Raw genomic sequence first — 21,229 nt, 5'->3', positions numbered from 1 at the left:
ATACAAATTTACTTCTAATTAGGAAAAAAAATACTATAATATCTTTTTATAGTGTAAAGATTTATACATACAGTAACAATTGATTCCTTTTTGGAGAAATAAATATTTGACCATCAATTTCAGTCTCACTATGGATTCAGAACTAGCCTAAATGTATGGGACCCTATTCAATTCAACATCTTTGGGAGCAGCTTTTGCTATAAGTTGAACCCATTTGGAGATAGATCAGTCACTGTGATTATTTACAATGTAAATGTGGATTTAGGGCAAAAGACCTTTAATATATGAGAAAATAAATTAACCATTTAATAAATGAATGAATACGCTAAGAAAAATCAATTCCATAATAGGAAACAAATGTTCTTAATTCACAATAAAATATTCTATAATTATCATTGTAAAATATGAAGATAATACAGTGTAGTGGATCTTTGCAAGTTTACTTTATATGGATAATTGTATTATTTATCTATTTCTCTTTAAAGCTGCTCATCTGAGCATATAATAAGAACAGAAAATTTACCAAAAAAAGTCAGATTTTTCGGCTTTGTGTATCAATGACATGACTCAATAAGAAGGCTATCATGGCAGAAAAAAATATTTTCCAAAAGTAATTTGATTACAAACAAATCCAAGGGCACAGCTTAGTTGAATCAGTGAAACAAAACACTACTGGAAATAAAATACTTACTTTGGCAATGAAGTACTGCACTCTTTATATTATTAAAAAATAAATCAGACAGTATTTTTATACTAGGCTGTATATTTAGATATTTTAGCATGTCAATACATTTGGGTAAGACATTTTAAATAAACTATACACATTTATAAACTAAATGAATGAATAAATGCATATATTCTAAAATATGTTATCTTAACTTCATGCTTCAGGTCCATAATTTTATTTTTTCTTTAAAAGAGACTGTAACATTCAATGCATCCTTAAGTTATTTAATATAACATGAGATAAAGGAAATATTAAAATTCAGGACTGTCTTACAGATAAATGACTCAGGGATGTTAATGCTTACTCTTCATCATCTTAAAACATATTACCTTTGTTGCATCTACCATAAACCCAGGATCTAAAAGACCTCCATCGTTGTGATCATGATCCACCTCATACATGTTATAAGATGGATTGCCAATTTCTACATTGATTCCTCCATTGATAATAGGCTGTCTTCTAATAGTTTTTGTCCTAGAATATATGAACATTAATGTAAGTGTAAACTGTCTCAATATTAAAATCATGATACATAAAGCCATTTTATTTGTAGATTTACTAACAATATAACTCATAGAGAGTTCATAAATAAAGTGCATTCAAAATAAACGATATTTATCAAGCCATAGAACAAAAAGGGTCTTAATGTGGTAAGTTATTTCCTCGAATTATTTAGATTTAACTGCAAAAAATGCACTTGGAACATATTCCTATTAAATAATTAATACATTAATTGAAACTGAATATTCACTAATTCATTATTTTTTTTTTAAATTTTTTTATTTATTTATGATAGTCACAGAGAGAGAGAGAGAGAGAGAGAGGCAGAGACACAGGCAGAGGGAGAAGCAGGCTCCATGCACCGGGAGCCTGATGTGGGATTCGATCCCGGGTCTCCAGGATCGCGCCCTGGGCCAAAGGCAGGCGCCAAACCGCTGCGCCACCCAGGGATCCCCTAATTCATTATTTTTTAAATTCACTTTGACCTATGATTTCTGAAAATCATGACTAAAAGTAGTGATAAAGAACCTTTGAAATAAAATTTCAATCCCCAAGTCATCTGTTTAAAAAAAAAACAAAACTCTCACAAACACTTGGTTCTAGATAATAACCTTATAGACTACATATACCTTCCAGATCTTTATAACTGCATATTCACATAAATTGAAAAATTACACTTTGAGGAATTTATAAACTATACCAATGCAGAATTTCTGAATGAAATGCACACATGTGATATAAAAGACATATTCAGCATCATTGTATTGACATCACTAATCTTACACATTACGATAATAGGATGCACTTCGGAGATTCTTGCTGTTTCATGGAAAAATTACCACAGCTGTAAAATTCAACTGAAATTTTAATTAACATGTCCTCTTGTTAGTTTTGTTAGAATATATAAATAGAGCCATTCTATTAACATAACAAGGGAAAACTGTCTAAATTATACTCACTTTAAAATGAAACAGAAGGATAAAATGGTTTGAAAACAATATTTTGCACTTGGAATAACTAAATCATGTTGTTAAGAATTTTAAAAATTAAAGGGGAAAGTCACTACATATCTGTAACTATATGTGTAATTTATTTACTGACTGTCTAAACCATGGAATCTTACCTTCTTTTTCTTTTACAAAGCACTAAACCAATTACTAAGGTGGTTATCAAAGTCACCAGGAGGACTAGAGGCACAATGATGGCAATGCTTCCTGAAAAATAAATAAATGAATAGGTGAACACATAAATAAAATGAATTAAAATCTGATATAACTGAATATTATATCAAATGATTTGACCACTGATATCATGAAAAGAAAGCTCAGGCCAAACATCTATATTCTTAGTTCATATCCATGTTACTGAAAAATCACTCTCCTATTAAGATTTTTTTTTTTTATAATTCAGTAACATTTATTTTACATAAAACAATTTTCAAAGAATACATTTAAAAACCATCTAGATACTGATTTTATTGCATTACAAAAAATTAAGAGGCACAATTTAGTATTCAAATAAACTGTGAGGGGTGGAGGCGGGGCTTAAGATCGCTACAGTGGTGTTCCTTAGTCACTTAATGGCTCTGGGAACAAGAGTCTTTAATGAGGCAGTAGTGCACTTCATTTAGTAGGAATAAATCACATAAAATATATACTTTTATACAGAAAGTGTTATTGTATTACCACTTTCAATTACTTTATAAAAACTTCATTTTGAATTGCACAAAAGTTCTTTAAAATTGGTAACTCCCAGAATATAGGGCTTAGAACTAAGTATCTTGATCTGCTGGAAATGTTTCTTTAGATATCTTTCATTAATATGTTGCAGTTAAATCTCTTGAGGTTAGAAATACTGATTTGTCAGTCTGAGTGTGATTCTCACTACACACATTTACTTTCAAGGAGTACACGCGGCAAGTCAGATTGCAGCCTCGCCAATTAGGACATCAGTGTTGGATACTGATATACATAGGCCTAATATCAGTTTCACATCTTCCTTAGAGTGAGTCCTTGGATAGGTTATTTAAAACTGAGGGCTTCTGCTTCTCACCAATAAAACAGAGACAGGGAGATCTATAATACAGGGCTATTAGAATGGGGTGTGGGGAGGCAAGGGGGATTCTCTTTCTTAAATTCCAGTTCCAGAATAATGTCAGCAAAATAAATCTGAGGATTTGGCCTTATGTTGTAAATGTCCATTTTCACATTTTTCATGTATTTATAAAAATTATCTTAGGCTATAATCACCTATCTTCAAAATGGAATAAATGATCTGTGAAATAGATCTCCAAGAGTGGTCAGAGAAACTGGGTCTAGTTTTTATGCATCTGAGCATAGGGGAGAACCTCTGCTTCTGCCTTGGTAACAAGAGCAACTATCTCTGTCTTCCCAGAGGAAGGAGACAATGCCCCTTTGCTGCTAACGTGATCCACAGGAAAACACCTACCGTTGTGTCATTTATGCAGGAAGAAAACTGAATGTGAGGGTTTCTTAATAACAGGAGAGTATTAAGTAGCTTGATCAACAGTGTAATGTTAATTTTTCCAACAGACAAATATCTAGAGCCTGTGAGAAAAAAGCTTTGTCTATTTAGAATAAACATCTGGTTGATTCATTTGAGTCCGCTTAAAATTAAAACAAATGAGTCCCAAAAGAAATTGAAATTTTTTGTGGGGATCTGGAATGCCTCAAGAATGAAATGTTAGGAATTATGAAATATATGAATTTCCTCTACAAATACACATACATGTAAAAATAATATGGTAGAAAAATTGTTAATATTTAGCACAATAAACAGCTGCATAAGGTCTATAAAATAGTAACATAGATCAGTTTTGATAGCTCTAGACAGAAGATATCAGTATGACATAGTCCATACTGGAGATTGCTTACCAAAATACCAAAAAGTCTTTATTAAGGAAATCTCACATATAAGATAATCTTCCTTTCTTTAAAAAAAAGTAAAATAACTAACCCTTCCATGCAAGAAAAAAAAATGACTTGCTTTATTTAGTCAGTTCCTAAAATGTAAAACTCATTTTATTTTATTTATTTTTAAGGATTTTATTTATTTATTCATGAGAGAGAGAGAGAGAGAGAGGCAGAGTCATAGGCAGAGGGAGAAGCAGGCTCCATGCAGGGAGCCCGATGTGGGACTCGATCTCAGGACCCCAGGATCATGACCTGAGCCAAATGCAACGTTCAACTGCTGAGCCACCCAGGGGTCCCTAAAACTAATTTTATTATTTCATGTTCTTACCAAAACTATACAACAACTTCATGTGTTTGATATTATATTACCTTCTAGGTTTTGGGAAAGTGAACTTTATATGAATGTGTAATTTATTAGTAATTAATGAAAGCAGAGAATCTGGCACCTTGGATAGTAATTAACATTTATTCACAAATTTTTAAATACCAGTGAACAGCTTGGTATCTTCATAAACTATGACTTCAACTGACTGATCATGACTTTATAAATATTCTTACTTTATTATTTATATTTTTCCCTTATAATTTGTGGTAAATTGGTAGATATAAAATACTTACCAATTCTGGTCTTAGGGTATACAAAGTTACTTTCCCATCACTGCCAATTGTACACTATTTAAAAATATATTTTACTTATTCTATGTAGTTTCCTCTATTCCTATTTAAGGTAGAAATGCTGTTATATATACATACTAAAAAATTTACCTATCTCTTTCTTTTTCTTTGTCCCATTTGTGATGACAGTTCCAACTCCTTACACTGTAGCCCTTTTAGAACCTAGAATTCTAATATGTTTATATAAAAAAAAAAACACAACTGTAATAATGCTTAGTGTAGCCAGTAAATAATGCAGGGTGGCAGTTGGGCAAGTTTTTAAAATTGGGTTTTATAAAATTTTTATATCAAGGAAAATAATTGGCAACAACATATATCTTTAGAATTAGAAGACAGATTTTTTTTCAAAATAAGTAGAATATATAGCAGCAAATATATTGTAACATATATCAATCAAAGTTTACTGCAGGTTATTTTTTTTTAGCTGTAACTTATTGGTGGATTGTTCTAAGCTGATTTTTTAAAAAGCACATTCAGTACTTATTGAAGATAGACAGGGTATCTCGACATCTCGATAACCTTGTCACTTAAAATACAAATCTTTCTTTATACAGATTGTTAGGTTGCAGAGACCCTTTCTCTGGGAGAGGCAGGATAGCACAGCAGTTGAGATAATAAACGGTGGAGCCAGACTATCTTTGTCCAAATCTCAGCTTTCTAACAACTATACTTGGGCAAATTAGTTATCTCTGTCTCAGTTCACTCATCCATAAAATGAATGTCATCATTAATACCACCTCATAGTAATGTAAATAGGATTGTCTATTATATAGAAAGTGCGACATACATGTTTATTAAATAATTAAAAACATATTATTGCCATAGCACTGCGCTTGAGTGGGGGAAGGAGGTGAGATCATTTGGGGATATGTTGAACTTAAGATTTCCATGGAATACTGAATGATATAGATATTGCCATGGGCATGGATATAGAAATTGTGCAGTGGGACCTATGTCTCAAACTCAGGAGACAAACCAGGATTGATAATAGAAATTTAGGGGTAATTGACATAAATTTGGTAAGTGAGGTCAAGAATTATGGACCAACATGAAGAGTAAGTGACGAATGAGTTGTTCAAGAAGAGACAGGGAAAATGTATCTCACAAAGAAGAGAGTTGCTTCAAGAGGTAAGAAGAGAACCAGAATAATTCAGTATCATGGAAGTCAGAGCGAGACAATCTCAACCTTTGTTTATTGGTTGAATTTATAGTGGAAAAATATAAGCATTAAATATGCCATTACAATTAATCTCTTTTGACATGTTGCTACATATTCTGCTCTTAAATTCATGTTCACATACATGTATAAATGTGAATGTAGATATATTTTTGTGATTAGGATGTTTTCTTTTGAGCATTATGATAAACAAAAATTATAAAGAAAATATCCTCACTTTGTATCACTCTCTCTCATCCCCTTGATCCCAGCACACTGGTCTTTAAGTCCCTTGAGCATCTCTCTTTCTTGTTCCAGGGTTTCCATACCTGCTGTCTGTCCCTTGTGTTTGAAATACCCTCAGCTTCTTCTCTTTCTAATCCTTCAAATCTCAGCTTCTATATCATCACTTCAGAGAAATCACTCCTGACCTCAGATCTCCTCTGCCGTTCTCTATTTTTTGCTTTTATTTTTGCTTCCTTAACAAAACCAATCAAAATTTACAATTATTTCATAAATCTCCGTGCTTACTCATTTGTTTCCTTGCTTGTTTTATTTCTGTTTACCCTTCTAGAACGTCAGCTTCATTGAAGAGGCACTGTCTGTCTCACTCACTCACTTTTCTCTGGGATCTCATTCAGTACTTGACACTTTGTTGAGGCTTAATAAATATTTGATTTGGAAGAATTAGGACAAAGCATTATTTTGTTGCATGTTTCAGTTATCTCTCTATATCTGCAAATTGTTGGTTCCTTGGTGCACATAATTAGTCATTTTTTCTATTTTAAAACAAGATGGTATAAAAGAGATAAGGGCAAAATAGGAAAAGAGGAAACACAATTCCGTAACAGATACCACATCTCTGTTGTCACTGCACTAAAATAGAGCATCTCAATATTACTGCCTCACAAATGCTGAGTATATTTTTATCCTCTTTTATTTTAGCAAATACGAATAGCATAATTCAAAAATTGAGCATCCACTCCCTTAAAACTTGAGGTGAAATTTAAATAGAAGTGCCCAAGGAATATTTTATCATATTTAATTTAAAACTCTTCAAAAACTTCAGAAGAGTCAGACTAGCTTCTTTTAAGTGGAACCTCAGCAGAACATGCTAGGCTAATAGATCCACTTAATTCCACAGGCTGATTTTTTTAGATACTTAAAACAACAAAGGCCAGAAAACATCAGTATGAGTACTCAGAGATGATTAAGAAGCTGTGCATCAATTAGAAAGGTAAATCTCCGTGCAGGCTGACAGCAGTCAGGCCAACAGAAGCAGTGTATTCTTTATTATTCCAGGGTTCAGTTATGGAATGCTTCACTGTTAGTGGAAACGCAGATCTGAAAACACACTGCTAAAGTGTCTACCTATCTTATCGGGCAGATGATTTTTCCCCAAGTTTGGGGAACATTTGACAACCATTTAAAACTATTGGGCTTTATCTTACGTAGGATCAGTTTAACTAGTTTTTTTCCCCCTTCTTTCAAAGTTATTGAGGCAAGTTTCTGTAAGCATAAATGTCTGATGATAAGTACCTTTTAATAGTGTCATTATGTGGTCAACTTTGCTCAAATTTAAGAAAATCTGACATTTACATAGCTAATAGCCCTTTCAATGTGCATTGATACTTCTATTAAATTTAATGACTTTAAATCAGTGATGGAAGGAAGGACATTAGAGTCTTTGATAAAGGATTACAAATACTTGCGACTCTTTCTGTCTGATGCAGTCTCTGTTTTAGAACTGCTGTATGTGATTAGAGACTTCTGCCTTGTAAGGGAGCTTTTTGCCCCTGCAAATAATTGGAGACTTCACCTTCCAATAAAAACATCTGGTGTTCCCCTCCTGCAAACCATTTCCAAACACCAAACTTTCCTTTGTGGATGGAACTTATGTAAAATTTGAAAATTGAATGGATGTGCTACTTTATATCCTTCTTTCCTTTTCAGAGTTTATCAATATTTAAAATTGTTTTCGACTCTTTAAAAGGCTATGTATTTCAGTCATCTTAGATAATTGAGAGATTGCCGGAAATAAAAGCCTAACATATAACTTGTCTTCATAATTCTCAGCTTATAAATTCAGTGTGTTCCATAGGTTCAAATGCATTTGAACTGCATTTTTCATTTAAAAACAGTGCTGTTGGGCAGCCCCGGTGGCCCAGCGGTTTAGCGCCACCTTCAGCCAGGTGTGTGATCCTGGAGACTGGAGATGGAGTCCCACGTGGAGCTCCCTGCACAGAGCCTGCTTCTCCCTCTGCCTGTGTCTGTCTGTCTCTCTGTCTCTGTCTGTTATGAATGAATGAATAAATAAATAAATAAATAAATAAATAAATAAATAAATAAATATCTAAAAAAAAAACCCCAATGTTCTTAATTATTGTTGAGTTTTGTAACTGGAAAATCATATGTAAATGAGTGTGCCTCCAGAACTATTATTGGCAACATGTGTATGAGCTCTAGATCCTGGGAAAAAAGAATAGGACACTGGGACCCTGCGTGTAGGGTACAAAAATGGCATTCTTTTCACTTTGACAGTCTTTACTTTTTCACAAACTCCATGATACGTTTTTTTGTTTTCATGAAACTTTTTTTTTTTCCACCAGAGGAAAACTGGTAAGGCAAGCATTTGTCCATCAGTGAAGTTACTTTTCTTCTTCAAGAATATATTTACCCACTTACTAGATATTACATATTTCAAAAGTTCTCCTCTCATAATAAAATGCATGACAATATGTGTGAATTGGGAAACTTTATTTTTGACTTTCATTTTGAAAATCTTTATAAAATCGTTTGAAGTTGTTAAAAATATACACAACAGACACACACAATGATGATGTAGATGGACTTTCAAATCCAGATGTAGTCCTGAGACTACAGCTGCATAAAGCAATTTGTAAAATGCTGAGCTATATTTTAATACAGTTCAAAACCAATACTTTGAAGACAAAGAAGCAATAAATCAACCACGATTCTTATTGCTTGTTAATATATTTTTCCTTAAGTCTACCAGTCAAGATTGCTTTATAACGACATACTGAAATGCAATCCAAGAAAATACACTTTGGTCTAATTAAAACATGGAATTACTTTTTTTCCTGGAGCATTTTCATATCCATTGTGCTATTTGCAGCCTTGGTAGCTGATGGACATTTCTCCAGAAAAGGTTATGCTAGGTTTGACAATGTGCATTCTGAAAACTGCCCAAGTTTGCTGTCTGAAAGAGCACATAAATGCTAGAACCTGTCACCAGGTGAGCTCAGTGCTTCATCTTTCCAAAAACAACTGGATTGCAATGCATCTCCTGCAGAATTCCGTGAAGGACACTTTCCAAGATTTAAGTCCCCCAGTCATGGCATACAATACAATTCCTGCACCATATGGAACACCCACCACCCAATATATTAACCTGAAGAACTTACTTGTGTTAATATGATCAGACTTGCTGCTCTTTGGGGCTGGTCTCTCACACTGTGTGCCTGACCAGTTGGTGGAACATCTAGAAAAATTAAAAAAATAAAGAAGAAAAATTGGTTTATAATAAAACTCACAAATCTGCTAATATAATAACTTTAACCAAATGAAATGAAGGGCCAGCCATCACTGATTCATAAATATTAGGTATAGAGTTCTGCTAATGTCCTGTATATTGCCGGTATGTGGAGGGTAGTTTCAACTGGACGTCATTTGTTGAAAATTTTTTTTTAAAATTTAGGTTTACAGTCATTTTTCTTTATCCTATGTTAAAACTTAAATTTAGTATATTTTATAGCAAAACTGAAATCTTAATTAAGAATTAGGAATCAATTTAAGAAGTACTGAAAATTGCAAGTAGCCACAATAAAAACTGAGTTGGCCTGTCAAGCAGATCAATCTTTAAGTTTCTGGGACTTTTTTTCCCCCTGGCCTGCTCTATGTCCAAAGTTTAATTAAAACCCAACAGCAAATGGTCATCTGTCTCAGTTCAAACTGCAGAATTTTTACTCTTCTAATCATGCATAGGGAAATGCAGTCCGTTCCCATTTAAAATCAGACTTCTGTCTCTATGGAATCAAGAAAACGTGCCCAAGTTTTTAGTGGAAGAAGCAGTCTTCCCCATATAGGTACCATGACACTATGATGAAAAGTCTCACAGAGGGTGAAAATAATAGATCTGGTTAAAGTCCTTTACTTAAACATAAATCACAGCCATATAATTAGCTGGATGCATCAAAATAAATGCTGGAATGGTTTTAGCTACATTTCAATAATGCCTATTGGCTAGCCCAAGATGCCTCTGTGCATCTGTCAGAGGAAATCCACAGAGAGACCGCTTAATTGGCTTCAATTCTTATTTAAAATGACTGTCAAATGTCACCATATTAAGAATAGTTGCACACAATGAAAGAACAGCTTCCAGAACCATTTCAAGTAGATCTCTCTGGGCATGGTGGCCAAACTAAATAACTGCAATTTCAAGGTTTCTGCCAATAATGTCATAGTCAATTCAGATAGCTGAAGCTGTGCTTGGAACAAGGCTTCGATGATGCCATGTGAATTATCTGGGATATCTGTGAGTACAGCGTTGGCTCTCCTAAAACATGGGTGAAAGCTCATAAAATCATCATGACTGAAAACTTCAAATCATGAAAACAAAAATTTGTTTCATTAAAGCATATATTAATGTCAGCATAATTGACAATAATGTTATAATTCAAGAATATAGTTATTTGATTAATAATGATATTGTAAAAGTATGAGTATGGATTATGGTTTAAATGAATATTAATATATTATTATTAGGTCATCATTCATGCATCATCTTACCTTTTTGTTTAGATTTTTTATAACAAGTTTATGTATCTATTTCCTATACACATTTACTATATACCATAATGCAATAAATCATTAAAGTAAATAAATTTTAAGGCCAGGTCAATGACTCTGTCTACATTCCTGAAGTAAGGTAATGGAATGAGCACATTTTTACAAAATTATAATAAAGTGAACAATGGATAAAATCATTGATTTTTAAAAGTCATTTCTTTTCCTCACCTGTGGTTTTACAGATGATCGATCTACAAAAGTGTTCCAATTCTTTACAGTTTGTAATTCTTGACACAGTCCACAGATAATTCAAAATAATGTGTTTAGGATGATTTTGTAAAATGTTGTTGGAGTGAATTCTGATCATTGCAAAATTCTTTCTGTTTTACATAGCTTTACATTTGTCAAATCTTCCTGAGGAAGTTTTACATACTAATGGAAAAAAGACCAATACTGATTGCTTAATAATTTTATTATATAGCTTATGTATTCAAGGTTATTTTTGTGCAGGCATATTGAATTACTGATTAAAATATAAAAATTGGCTCTTTACATTACCTTCTTTGATAACCAAATAAAAAGAAACCTAAATCAGGGTTCATATTAAATAAGAAGAAAGACCTGAGATACATTTTGTTATGTTATTACTAGAGATAAGTACCTCTGGGCTCATCATTACACTGAGATGCTTAGAAGTCAAAAAGTGAAATTGCTCAAAATAGGAGGATTAAATGCTAAATTACCAGATTGTGTTTGGACACGAACATCACATATTTTAATTACTTTAGGAAGTGATGAAATATATGGCTTTAGAACCCCAGAAGAATAAAAAGAGATTTTTAAGCAAACAAGTAAGGATAGTGTTATTCTTAATTCCAAACTCTGGAATTATTTAGGTAAGACAGGTGGTGTTTCTGAACTGTACTAATTATCTATTTTATCCAGAGCTTGGAACCCAGTATTTATGATGGATAAAAGAAATCACCTACTAATGGTAATAAATCTCTTCTCTTTTAAATTGTGGAACCACTTTTAAATTCCTAATCTTCAAGGAATATTTTACTTATTACATACTGGAAAAAACTCTCAAAGACGGTGCTGGAGAAATAATTAATTTTAACAGTTATACATCTTAATAAGCTGATGATCACCTTGCAATTTTCCCTATACTCCTTATAAAACAATGTTTTATGGCCAAAGATAAAATGTATTCTACTGTTCAACATTTGTTACATTTTTAAAAAATTATCTCTTTTGAGATACTAAATCAAATAGAAGTCATTATTCTTGTTGCCTACCTTACAAAATGACTACTTAAGGCATTTGCTGCTCCACGAGCTCTTCTTCCAGTGGTTGATTTAAGACCAAGGACTTTTACCATCTTTAAAGAAATTCATAAATTTTTATACTCTGAATAGACTACAATGATCAAAGCTATTAAGGGCAGAACATTTAGGAATCGGAATATCTGAGGATCATCAAAATTTCTTGTCCAATTCCTCACTGAATCATTTGCATTACTGTGCTGACTATGATATTTCTGGCATCTCTTTTTCATTATTCCTCAAGTAAAATCCACAGTCCATGCCCCGGTCACCTTTAATCTGTACTGTTGTAATCCACTGCTACCTACTAGTTATCTTCAGATAATTGTCTTCAAGGAAATCCTTCGTGTACCTCCCAAGATTTAAAATAATTTTTTAAATGTTTTTTAAAGTTTATTAATTTATTTAAAATATTTTATTTATTTATTCATGAGAGACACAGGGAGACAGGCAGAGACACAGGCAGAGGGAGAAGCAGGCTCCATGCAGGGAGCCCAATGTGGGACTCAATCCCGGGACCCCGGGGTCACACCCTGAGCCCAAGGCAGGCGCTAAACTGCTGAGCCACCCAGGGATCCCCTATTTATTTATTTTAGGGAGGGAGGGAGAGGGGCAGAAGGAAAGAATATCCAAGCAGATTCCTGTTGAGTGCAGAGCCCAACACAAGGCTCAATCTCATGAGCCATGAGATCAGGACCTGAACAGAAACCAAGAATTTGATGCTTAACTGACTGAGCCCCACAGATGACTACCTGCCTTTTCTTTATTCCTTACCAGCACAAACACTTCTGTGTCATTCCTTTTACTCTTATTCTATAGGTTGTTTCCTACTATCCTTAACCTTAGGACAATAAAAATCCCCTTCTTTTTCTTATGTGTTTACCACTATGGCAGTCTGAATTATTTAACATTTTTAACACTGGTGAATTTTAACTAAGTATTGTTGGAACATAGATAGAAAGAGAGAGAAAGAGGTAGAGAGAGACTTATTTATCTAAACTATCTTTTATCTTTCTTTTTTTCACATCATCATATAAAGATATTGCTTCTGGCAGGTTTTTTATACATTTTTTTCATCATGATAAATGTACAATTAAATCTCCATCTTCTGTTTCTCCCACCCTCCTGTCCACCTCCCCTGTGGTAACCATTTGTTCTCTATAGGTAAGAGTCTGTTTCTTGGCTTCTCTCTAATTTTTTCTTTGCTCATCTGTTTTGTTTCTTAAATTCCACACATGAGTGAGATCATATGGTATCTGTCTTTCTCTGATTGACGTATTTAACTTAGCATTATACTCTCTAGCTCTATCCATGTTATTGCAAATGGAAAGATTTCATTCCTTTTTTATGGCTCCTAGCAGTTTCTTGAAGTCAATAGCTGCCTGGTAAAGTGTTATAGATTTTACAGTTTTTGACTTCTTCCCTTCTCTCTAAGGCTATTGACATTAAAAAGAAGATTATTTACTGCTGCATTGTTTTCTTAATCTTATTCTTCCACTTACATTATAGCTATATGTATAAAATAGTCTGAATTCTAATATATTTTGTGATATTTCATTATGTACTATATTAGTATGGTTAGCAAACTGAAAAAAAAATTGCTAAAATTGAAATTCTAGAGTCCCCTATATCAGGGATTTTCATTAAGTAGCTTGGAGTTTGGACCAGAAATCTTTACTTTGACGAAGTGATTCTGATGCAAGTAATTCACAAATCACACTTCAAGAAATATTTGAGACAACTTATTGCTATAGTCCCATAGACTTTGTCCTTATATCAAATATTATTTGATCTTTTAAAAAAATTTTTGGGTGAGAATAATAATATGCATGCCCAGCATGATTATTCAGAAGATTAAATTATATTGGTAAAAGTTCTTTACATAGTATTAGAAAGCTGAGTAAGTTTTTGATTTTGATAACTAATTTTCATCTGAATGTTACTATATAAAATATGCAGTTAGTTAAAAAGTAGTGTTTAGAGGACTTAGTAGTTACTGTGTCCTTTAAAAATTTGTGAAATTATTGTATAGTTATAATATACTCTGTTTCAATTGTAATATTCTGTATCACAAGGGAATGCCTTTATGTAAAGGCAATAGCAGAACAGATATTACTAGGAAGAATAGTAAACATTTTCAGAATATCAAAATCAGGTTGGCAAATATAAAGGGGATAAAAAATAATCTCTAAAAGGAACAGTTTTTATATGTAAGCATAGATACAAGACATATAATTAAACTGTCCAAAATGCTGCTATCTCTGAAGTAGTACAGTGATTGAGAATTGAGAATATTAGATACAAAATACAACAGGTGTTGTAAAATCTGAGATACTACCTTTCACTGTATAACAATGATCAACTTACATGGACTACAAATGTCATTTTGCAGAAATGTGGTCTAGAGTCACCTGCTTTGGGAGAAGTTCAAAATAAAATAATGAGATTAATATCTACTCCCTTTTTTCATCAAATTTAAAGGTCACGGGACTCTTCTGACCAACCAAAGTAAAATTCAAAGGTGAACCTTAAAGTAATTTGGAATTGAATTTCTCCTCCTCGATATATGTGCTAGGCTACGCTTATTAACCATGATGATAGAGACATTCAGGGAAAAAAAAAAAAAACTCACAGGGGAAAAAATGGCACAAAGGGATTAAGGAAACCTTAGAAAACTTGTGCATAGTGCCATGCATGCTTTAGTGTTCCAAAAGCTTCAGTTAAAAAAAATGAAAAATACTACATTTTGTGCACTAGATTTATATAGTAGTATTTCCATATTTATGTAAAGAAATTTAAAAAAAAAGCACTGGCAAAATACTTTGTCCAATTAATTTTGCAAATTTCTGGTGTTGAAATGACTACATTTGCATGGTGTTCCTCACTTTGACTCACTTTGACTCTCTATACTGTTGTGTAATTCCCAGTATCTTTTGTGCCCTTTCCATGCGAACAGTAGTTTGTAAGATGTTATGTAGACAGATATTTATTCATCGGTTTGTTAATTTTATTGTAAAACACTTTTCAATATCTTATTGTTTCATGACTTTCTGAGTTAAAATTATTTCATATACACATAATGATTCATATTTTTTGTAACATGCCCCCTAAATTTCCCGTACTAACTTTGATGTGAAATTTTGCATAAGATCCAATTAACATTTGCTGAACTTTGTGCCAGATCTTAGGATAAGTATATTCATACGAAAAATACTATTACTCACTCTTGTAATAACCTAGGAGTTGGAATTACTATGTGAAGTGAGGATGTGCATATTCAAATAATTTGCCAGGAAAAAAATAGCTTAAGTAGAGGAATAAAATGTGATGTCATTATTTCATTATTGTTTTCTGCAATAATGCCATGATCATTCTAATTCAATGCAGGAGTAGGGAGAAATGCTTTTCTTTAGTCCCTTATGCCCAGGAGAGTACCAATTTCTCAATAAAAAGTCAGAATATTGTCTGAACAAAAGGAAATAGTGTATTTTTTTGAGTCGTAGATTTGTAAGAATTACCACATTACCTCAGACCTGTGATCAAAATGTTTAACTTTCTGTCTCTAGCAGTGAAACTGAGGAATATATTATTAAAGAGTGTTTATATCCTTCTTGATATCAATTTCACATCTTTATATTTGTTCCAAAATATTGTACATGTGTCTAATATATCTTTAAAGATCCATTATCTATAAGTTCATCTATATTATTACTCAATCCACTCTTGAACTTCCAAAACTATTGACCCTTATTTCACTTATTTGGTATTTTTTTACATACAATTTTGCACTACAATTTCTATTTATGCAGTACTATTCTCAATCTAAATTTAACTGTTACTTCTTACATGGGAAAAGGCAGGTATTACCTTGTTTTTTTTTTTTTCTTCAGAAGGCTTAGGGTAGTAGCTTAAATTTATGTTTGTTTTTATAAGTATACTTGATTCTACTCTATAAGAATATAATTAATTGTTTGAAAATATTACAGTAAATCATTGTGTTATCTAGTACTGATAAGATTAGTAAGACAAAACTAATCTTACTTTAATATTAAGAAAAATTCGATCAGAAAGGGTTCTTGGTTTGAGAAATGTTAATGTGATAAAGTAAAAAAAAAAAAAAAGAGCGATATTCAATAAAATCTGACCAGTAATTATTTTAGGAAAAGTAAAAATTAATAAGAAATTGAAAAGGTGGCAATGAAAGAAATAAAATTAATAGAATGGATTTTTAAAAGTGATTTATTTTAAGAAGTAAGGTGGAATAAAAGAAGATGAAATCTAGTTTGCCAAGTAATTACCCATAAAGGGAAGTTTGTTAAGATTGAGTGGTTTAAGTTAGAAATGTTTAAACATATAATTTTGCACAGGCCACTTGAGCAGAAATGGCCACCAAAGTGTGAAATGATGACTGAATAAATACTAAAAAAAAAAAAAAATCTATAGTAATGGAAAAGTTTATCATCTAGATATTCTCCAGAAAATTTTATTGAAAGCAGATCTGAAAAGCATGAGGTGTTTTTTAGACTGAGTAGACAATTTGTACTTCACTGAATACATTACATGCACCGGATAAAAAGGAATAGGAATAATAATAAAATTAGTGTTAAGTAATATGATGGATGTAACTAAAGACCTAAAAGCAGGCTATTACGTTAGAAACAGTGGTTATAATGCTATAGGTAAAGGTGAGAGGAAAAACATAATGTATGCTGTAATACAATTAGAGGGCTCTCTCTACACATTGCCAAGACAAAAGGCCAATCCTACAATTGTCTTAAAAAGCTACCAAACCATAAGGGGTGGGATTCTCTATGCTTAGTGCCATGGACACAAAGTAACTATTTTACCACCTGAATATTTTGTGATTTAGTACATGATAAAGGTGAACAATAAAGAATATTTCTATTAAAAAAAAACACCTCATGAATGCCCTTCTTATTTCTTAGGGCTTTTGTGTGGTGCCAGTGATGAAATTTGAAACAAATTATTATGAGGATGTCTGGCATATCTAACTGTTACATTTTTAAGAATCATTCAAGATACACTAATCCCATGCAAATCTGAGGCAATGGTAGGAAGATCTGGAAGTGTTATCACAAGGTTTTGAGTGTATGAATGTCTTTAAGTCCGATATAACTTTAATTCTCTAAAAAAATATATTTAATTTACTTTCTATTGCACTACTCATGTGCTGGGATATTGATGTTAGTCAGACTCATTTATAGCCCAAATCACTGAAAAATGATTCTGACATCAAAATGGTCTTCTGCTTTCTGATATTTCAGCATAGCCTTTAGTCTACTTACAAGACTACTACATGTTCTCCAAAAGCTAACATGAAAGCTTCCCATCAATCATTTGTACTTGATTAAGGCACCCTGTGTTAGTATCAATATCAGCTTCCCAATTACCACCTTTCAGCCTTCCTCAAAATCTAGGACCTAAACTTTCAAAATATTTGTTTTACATTTAATTGTTTTAAAAAATAAAACAAGTAATCAAAAAAAAAGAGAGAGAGAGAGAGAGACATATGAGATAGATTGAGAATGATTTGCTAAAGTCAAGATTCAGTATGAATTAAACAATTTGTATATCCCATGTAGATGTTAGTCATACAACAGTCACCAGGTTTGTTTATAACATTTATAGAATCATGTTGCAGGCAGAAACAAGGAGACCTTAGGACAAAAGATGCCCATTAACACATTTCTTTCCTAATCCAAATGTTGATTACTTTCTGACTGAAGGTAAGAAGGTTTATGCAGGCAATGGGTAAAAACTGATTTAGAAAGTAGAGACAAATATCTTCAATAAATCTAAAATGCCATACAATATTACAGTTACATAATTTTACATTATGGAGAAAACTGCAATTTGGGGTTATAAATATTTTTATTCATTTGGTCAGCATACAATCATAAATATGGTATATTCTATATGCATATTTCCATATGATAAGTATCTAGAACATGCATTTGCCTATAACTATGCTAGATTGTGATGAACTTAAGGTGGGGATTGTCTATTATTCATCTTTGTATTCTCTCATTTCTCTTTTTTAAAGATTTTATTTATTTATTCAAGAGAGACACAAAGAGAGAGGCAGAGACATAGGCAGAGGGAGAAGCGGGCTCCCTGCGGGGAGCCAGACGTGGGACTTGATCCCTGACCCCAGGATCACACCCTGAGCCAAAGGGAGATGCTCAACTGCTGAGCCACCCAGGCGTCCCTGTATTCTCTATTTCTTGAGCAGTCTCTGGCACATGGTCAGAGTGTGTATGTGCCATTTAACTAAATGAATGAATAGATCCACGAGGCAGGGAAGATGCATGGTTGAACACATATAAATATGCGACTATATAGAGAGAAGTTTCATAAACATATGGGGTGCTTATTATGAAGAATGTGTAGCACCATTCATAAGAACTTGCTTTCAATTAGTTGTCAGTCAGTCATTTCTCACTAAAAGGAATATTGATCCACTACGGGAAACACTTCATATAAAAGAACCACAGTAATAGGCAAATATTTTCTTCCTTCTTTCCTTCGTTTTTTTTTTTTTTTCTTATTTCCTTCTTTCTTGGCTTCTCTTTTCCCTACCTTCCCTCTTTCACTCATTAATTCTTCCCTTTATAAAATCAGGTGATACCATTCTAGCAACTTGGGCATGAAAAAAATTTACTTATTCGATGATACAAATTGTGTGATATTTCATTTCTTGTCTCAGGATGCAGTCAACAAAGAAATGTTTTTTCTTTCATGACAAAAATTCTAAAAGTGCTTGCCTGATGAAAGCACTTGCCTGATGATATATATATATATATATATATATATATATATATATATATATATCAATTAAATGTAATTTAAGGGCAGCCCCGGTGGTGCAGCAGTTTGGCGCTGCCTGCAGCCCAGGGTGTGATCCTGGAGACCCGGGATCGAGTCCCACGTCAGGCTCCCTGCGTGGAGCCTGCTTCTCCCTCTGCCTGTGTCTCTGCCTCTCTCTCTCTCTCTGTGTCTCTCATGAATAAATAAATAAAATATTTTTAAAAAAAGTATTTAAAAAATAAATGTAATTTAATTCAATCATTTAATTTAAACTATTGTCTGAAATTAAAATGCTGGTATGCAGGGATACAAATTGCCATTTGTGTGAATTTGGAATCAGACAGACCTGTGTTGTAGTCTCTCCTCCCCTCCTCATAGGCAATTCATGCATTTCAGTTTTTTAGTTTATAGTAACAGGACAGAGAGAATGATACTTCCTGCTTTGTCACACATTGTCCATAGATATCGCCTCATATGACATCACCTTTGTTTTCCCCTCAAATCCACATCCTTTTTAGTTTGTTATTTATTTTTTATGTTTTCCTTTTACTGCCTCAAAAGATTTTTCCTTATTCCTTCCTTGTTTTTTGCAAGGTAAGTTGATTATTTTAAAATCCAAAAAAAAAAGCTTCCTTGGGATATTAAATGACATAATGATGTGTATAAAATTTACACATCATTTAACTTAATTTAATGCAAATGATGATATTATGAATATTAAATTATTAAATTTAAAGGCTGTATACCTCATGCCAATATCTACATAGTTGTAATTTCTGATTTGTATGCTCATTAGAGGAAGTATATTAGGCTTAAGATTTTATACTCCTTTAACATAATGACTTCTGTTACTGTCATACTATAGAAAAGGAGAAAGAACATATTTTCTTAAATAATGATAGTATAAGGAATCTTTAATTATTTTTTTACTCTGAAATCAACGTTGGTATTTAAACCATATGTGTCCAATCCTTTTCTGGAAAGTGTATAAAATTAGATGGGGGTCAGGTACGAGGCCTTAGAGTGACTATTTAGTTTTCTTGACTTTTCCCAGCAGTGGAATAGGAGCAAGAAATAAGCATTTTTTGTTAAAAGTATCTGAAATTGTGATTGTTTTCTATTGCAGTAAAATCTGGGGAAAGCAGTCTAAATAGAAAAAAATATTTAATTGTTAAAGAAGCAACATTAACAAATGAAAATATTATGTGGTTATATTGTGGTTTCTTTGGTTATTCCGATTTGCTGATTATGTGAAATCATATATATGATTATGTGTCCCCAAATCAAGGGAAGATAATGTGAGAACATCAAAGATTTATAACTGTAGCTGCCCAATATATATAACTCTGTAGTAAATGCTCTTTGTTAAGTAGTGCCACTGTACTGTCAAGGCGAAAACTAGACTTAAAAACTTGTACAGAAAGATGTGATATCTGTATTGTGTGTTTTCCCCACGGCACTGCCGGCATGGTGAAAGCTAGGACAAGTTACAACTTGTTACCTGGGATCATATAGGATAGCTATTGATGTGACAGCTTTTCTTGGCCTTACTACTCCAAAAGACGTGCACATCTCGTATTTTCTGTTTTGAACATATGCCATGGGGCAGGAAAGCAAATAAGGAATGTGCAATGACCTGACTCTTACAATGTGGACAACCCAGGCCCCTAAAGTTGAATTGCTCAATACCCCTGCTGAAAAGTTGTGATCTGTTTGAAATCACTCATGACAAGTTCCTTGGTTCTTCTCAAATATTCTCTACGGGGCCACAAGGTCGCTGGTCCACATGGAGAAATGCTGCTCAGCCTGACAGCAAGACCACAGAGAGCAAACCCTGTAGTCTCCTTTCTGCAAGACCAGTATTTTCAGAAACCAAGGCCTTAATTAACTGCAACCTAGAGAATAATTCCTATCTCTTTAAAATTTGTGACAGAAACAGAACTCGTTATCCTCTTCCCAAAAGTCCCGCCAAAGGCTTCTCTAGTACTTGTACATTTTCCTTACGTGTTTCTCACCCTAAGGACTTAGAAAATAATGCTGAACTTTTAATAAAATAATTAGATTGGAACAATCACAAAACCAAAGACAATGATGAAACACCTAATGCAGATTTCTCTCTTAATGAATGTCCCTTTGGTATTTATATATTTGTTTTGCATCTTTCTGCATTTAAAAATTCTACTTCGAAAATGATTATAAAACTAATTCTCCTGTGTGTTTTCTAAGGAAATTGAGGGCAGACCCATTGTCCTTTCTTTCTCAATAGGACTTGAGC

At 32.9% G+C, this 21,229-nt stretch overlaps 1 protein-coding gene across 1 annotated transcript in view; it reads right to left on the bottom strand.

Moving 5' to 3' along the window:
• LOC140596661 (low-density lipoprotein receptor-related protein 1B-like) overlaps positions 1–21,229 on the bottom strand; it is an 83,460-nt gene that overhangs the window by 9,687 nt on the left and 52,544 nt on the right. Inside the window, exons 4-6 of the mRNA XM_072745169.1 lie at positions 9,418–9,494; positions 2,352–2,442; positions 1,057–1,201 (exon numbers count right to left, since the gene is read on the bottom strand). Coding sequence (XP_072601270.1) covers positions 1,057–1,201; positions 2,352–2,442; positions 9,418–9,494 — 313 coding nt within the window. The remainder of the gene's footprint in view (positions 1–1,056; positions 1,202–2,351; positions 2,443–9,417; positions 9,495–21,229) is intronic.

Source organism: Vulpes vulpes, unplaced genomic scaffold (assembly GCF_048418805.1).
Source record: "Vulpes vulpes isolate BD-2025 unplaced genomic scaffold, VulVul3 Bu000000684, whole genome shotgun sequence".
NCBI lineage: Eukaryota > Metazoa > Chordata > Mammalia > Carnivora > Canidae > Vulpes > Vulpes vulpes.
The sequence above is the reverse complement of the archived record's forward strand: the minus strand, read 5'-3'. Positions and strand labels throughout refer to the sequence as shown.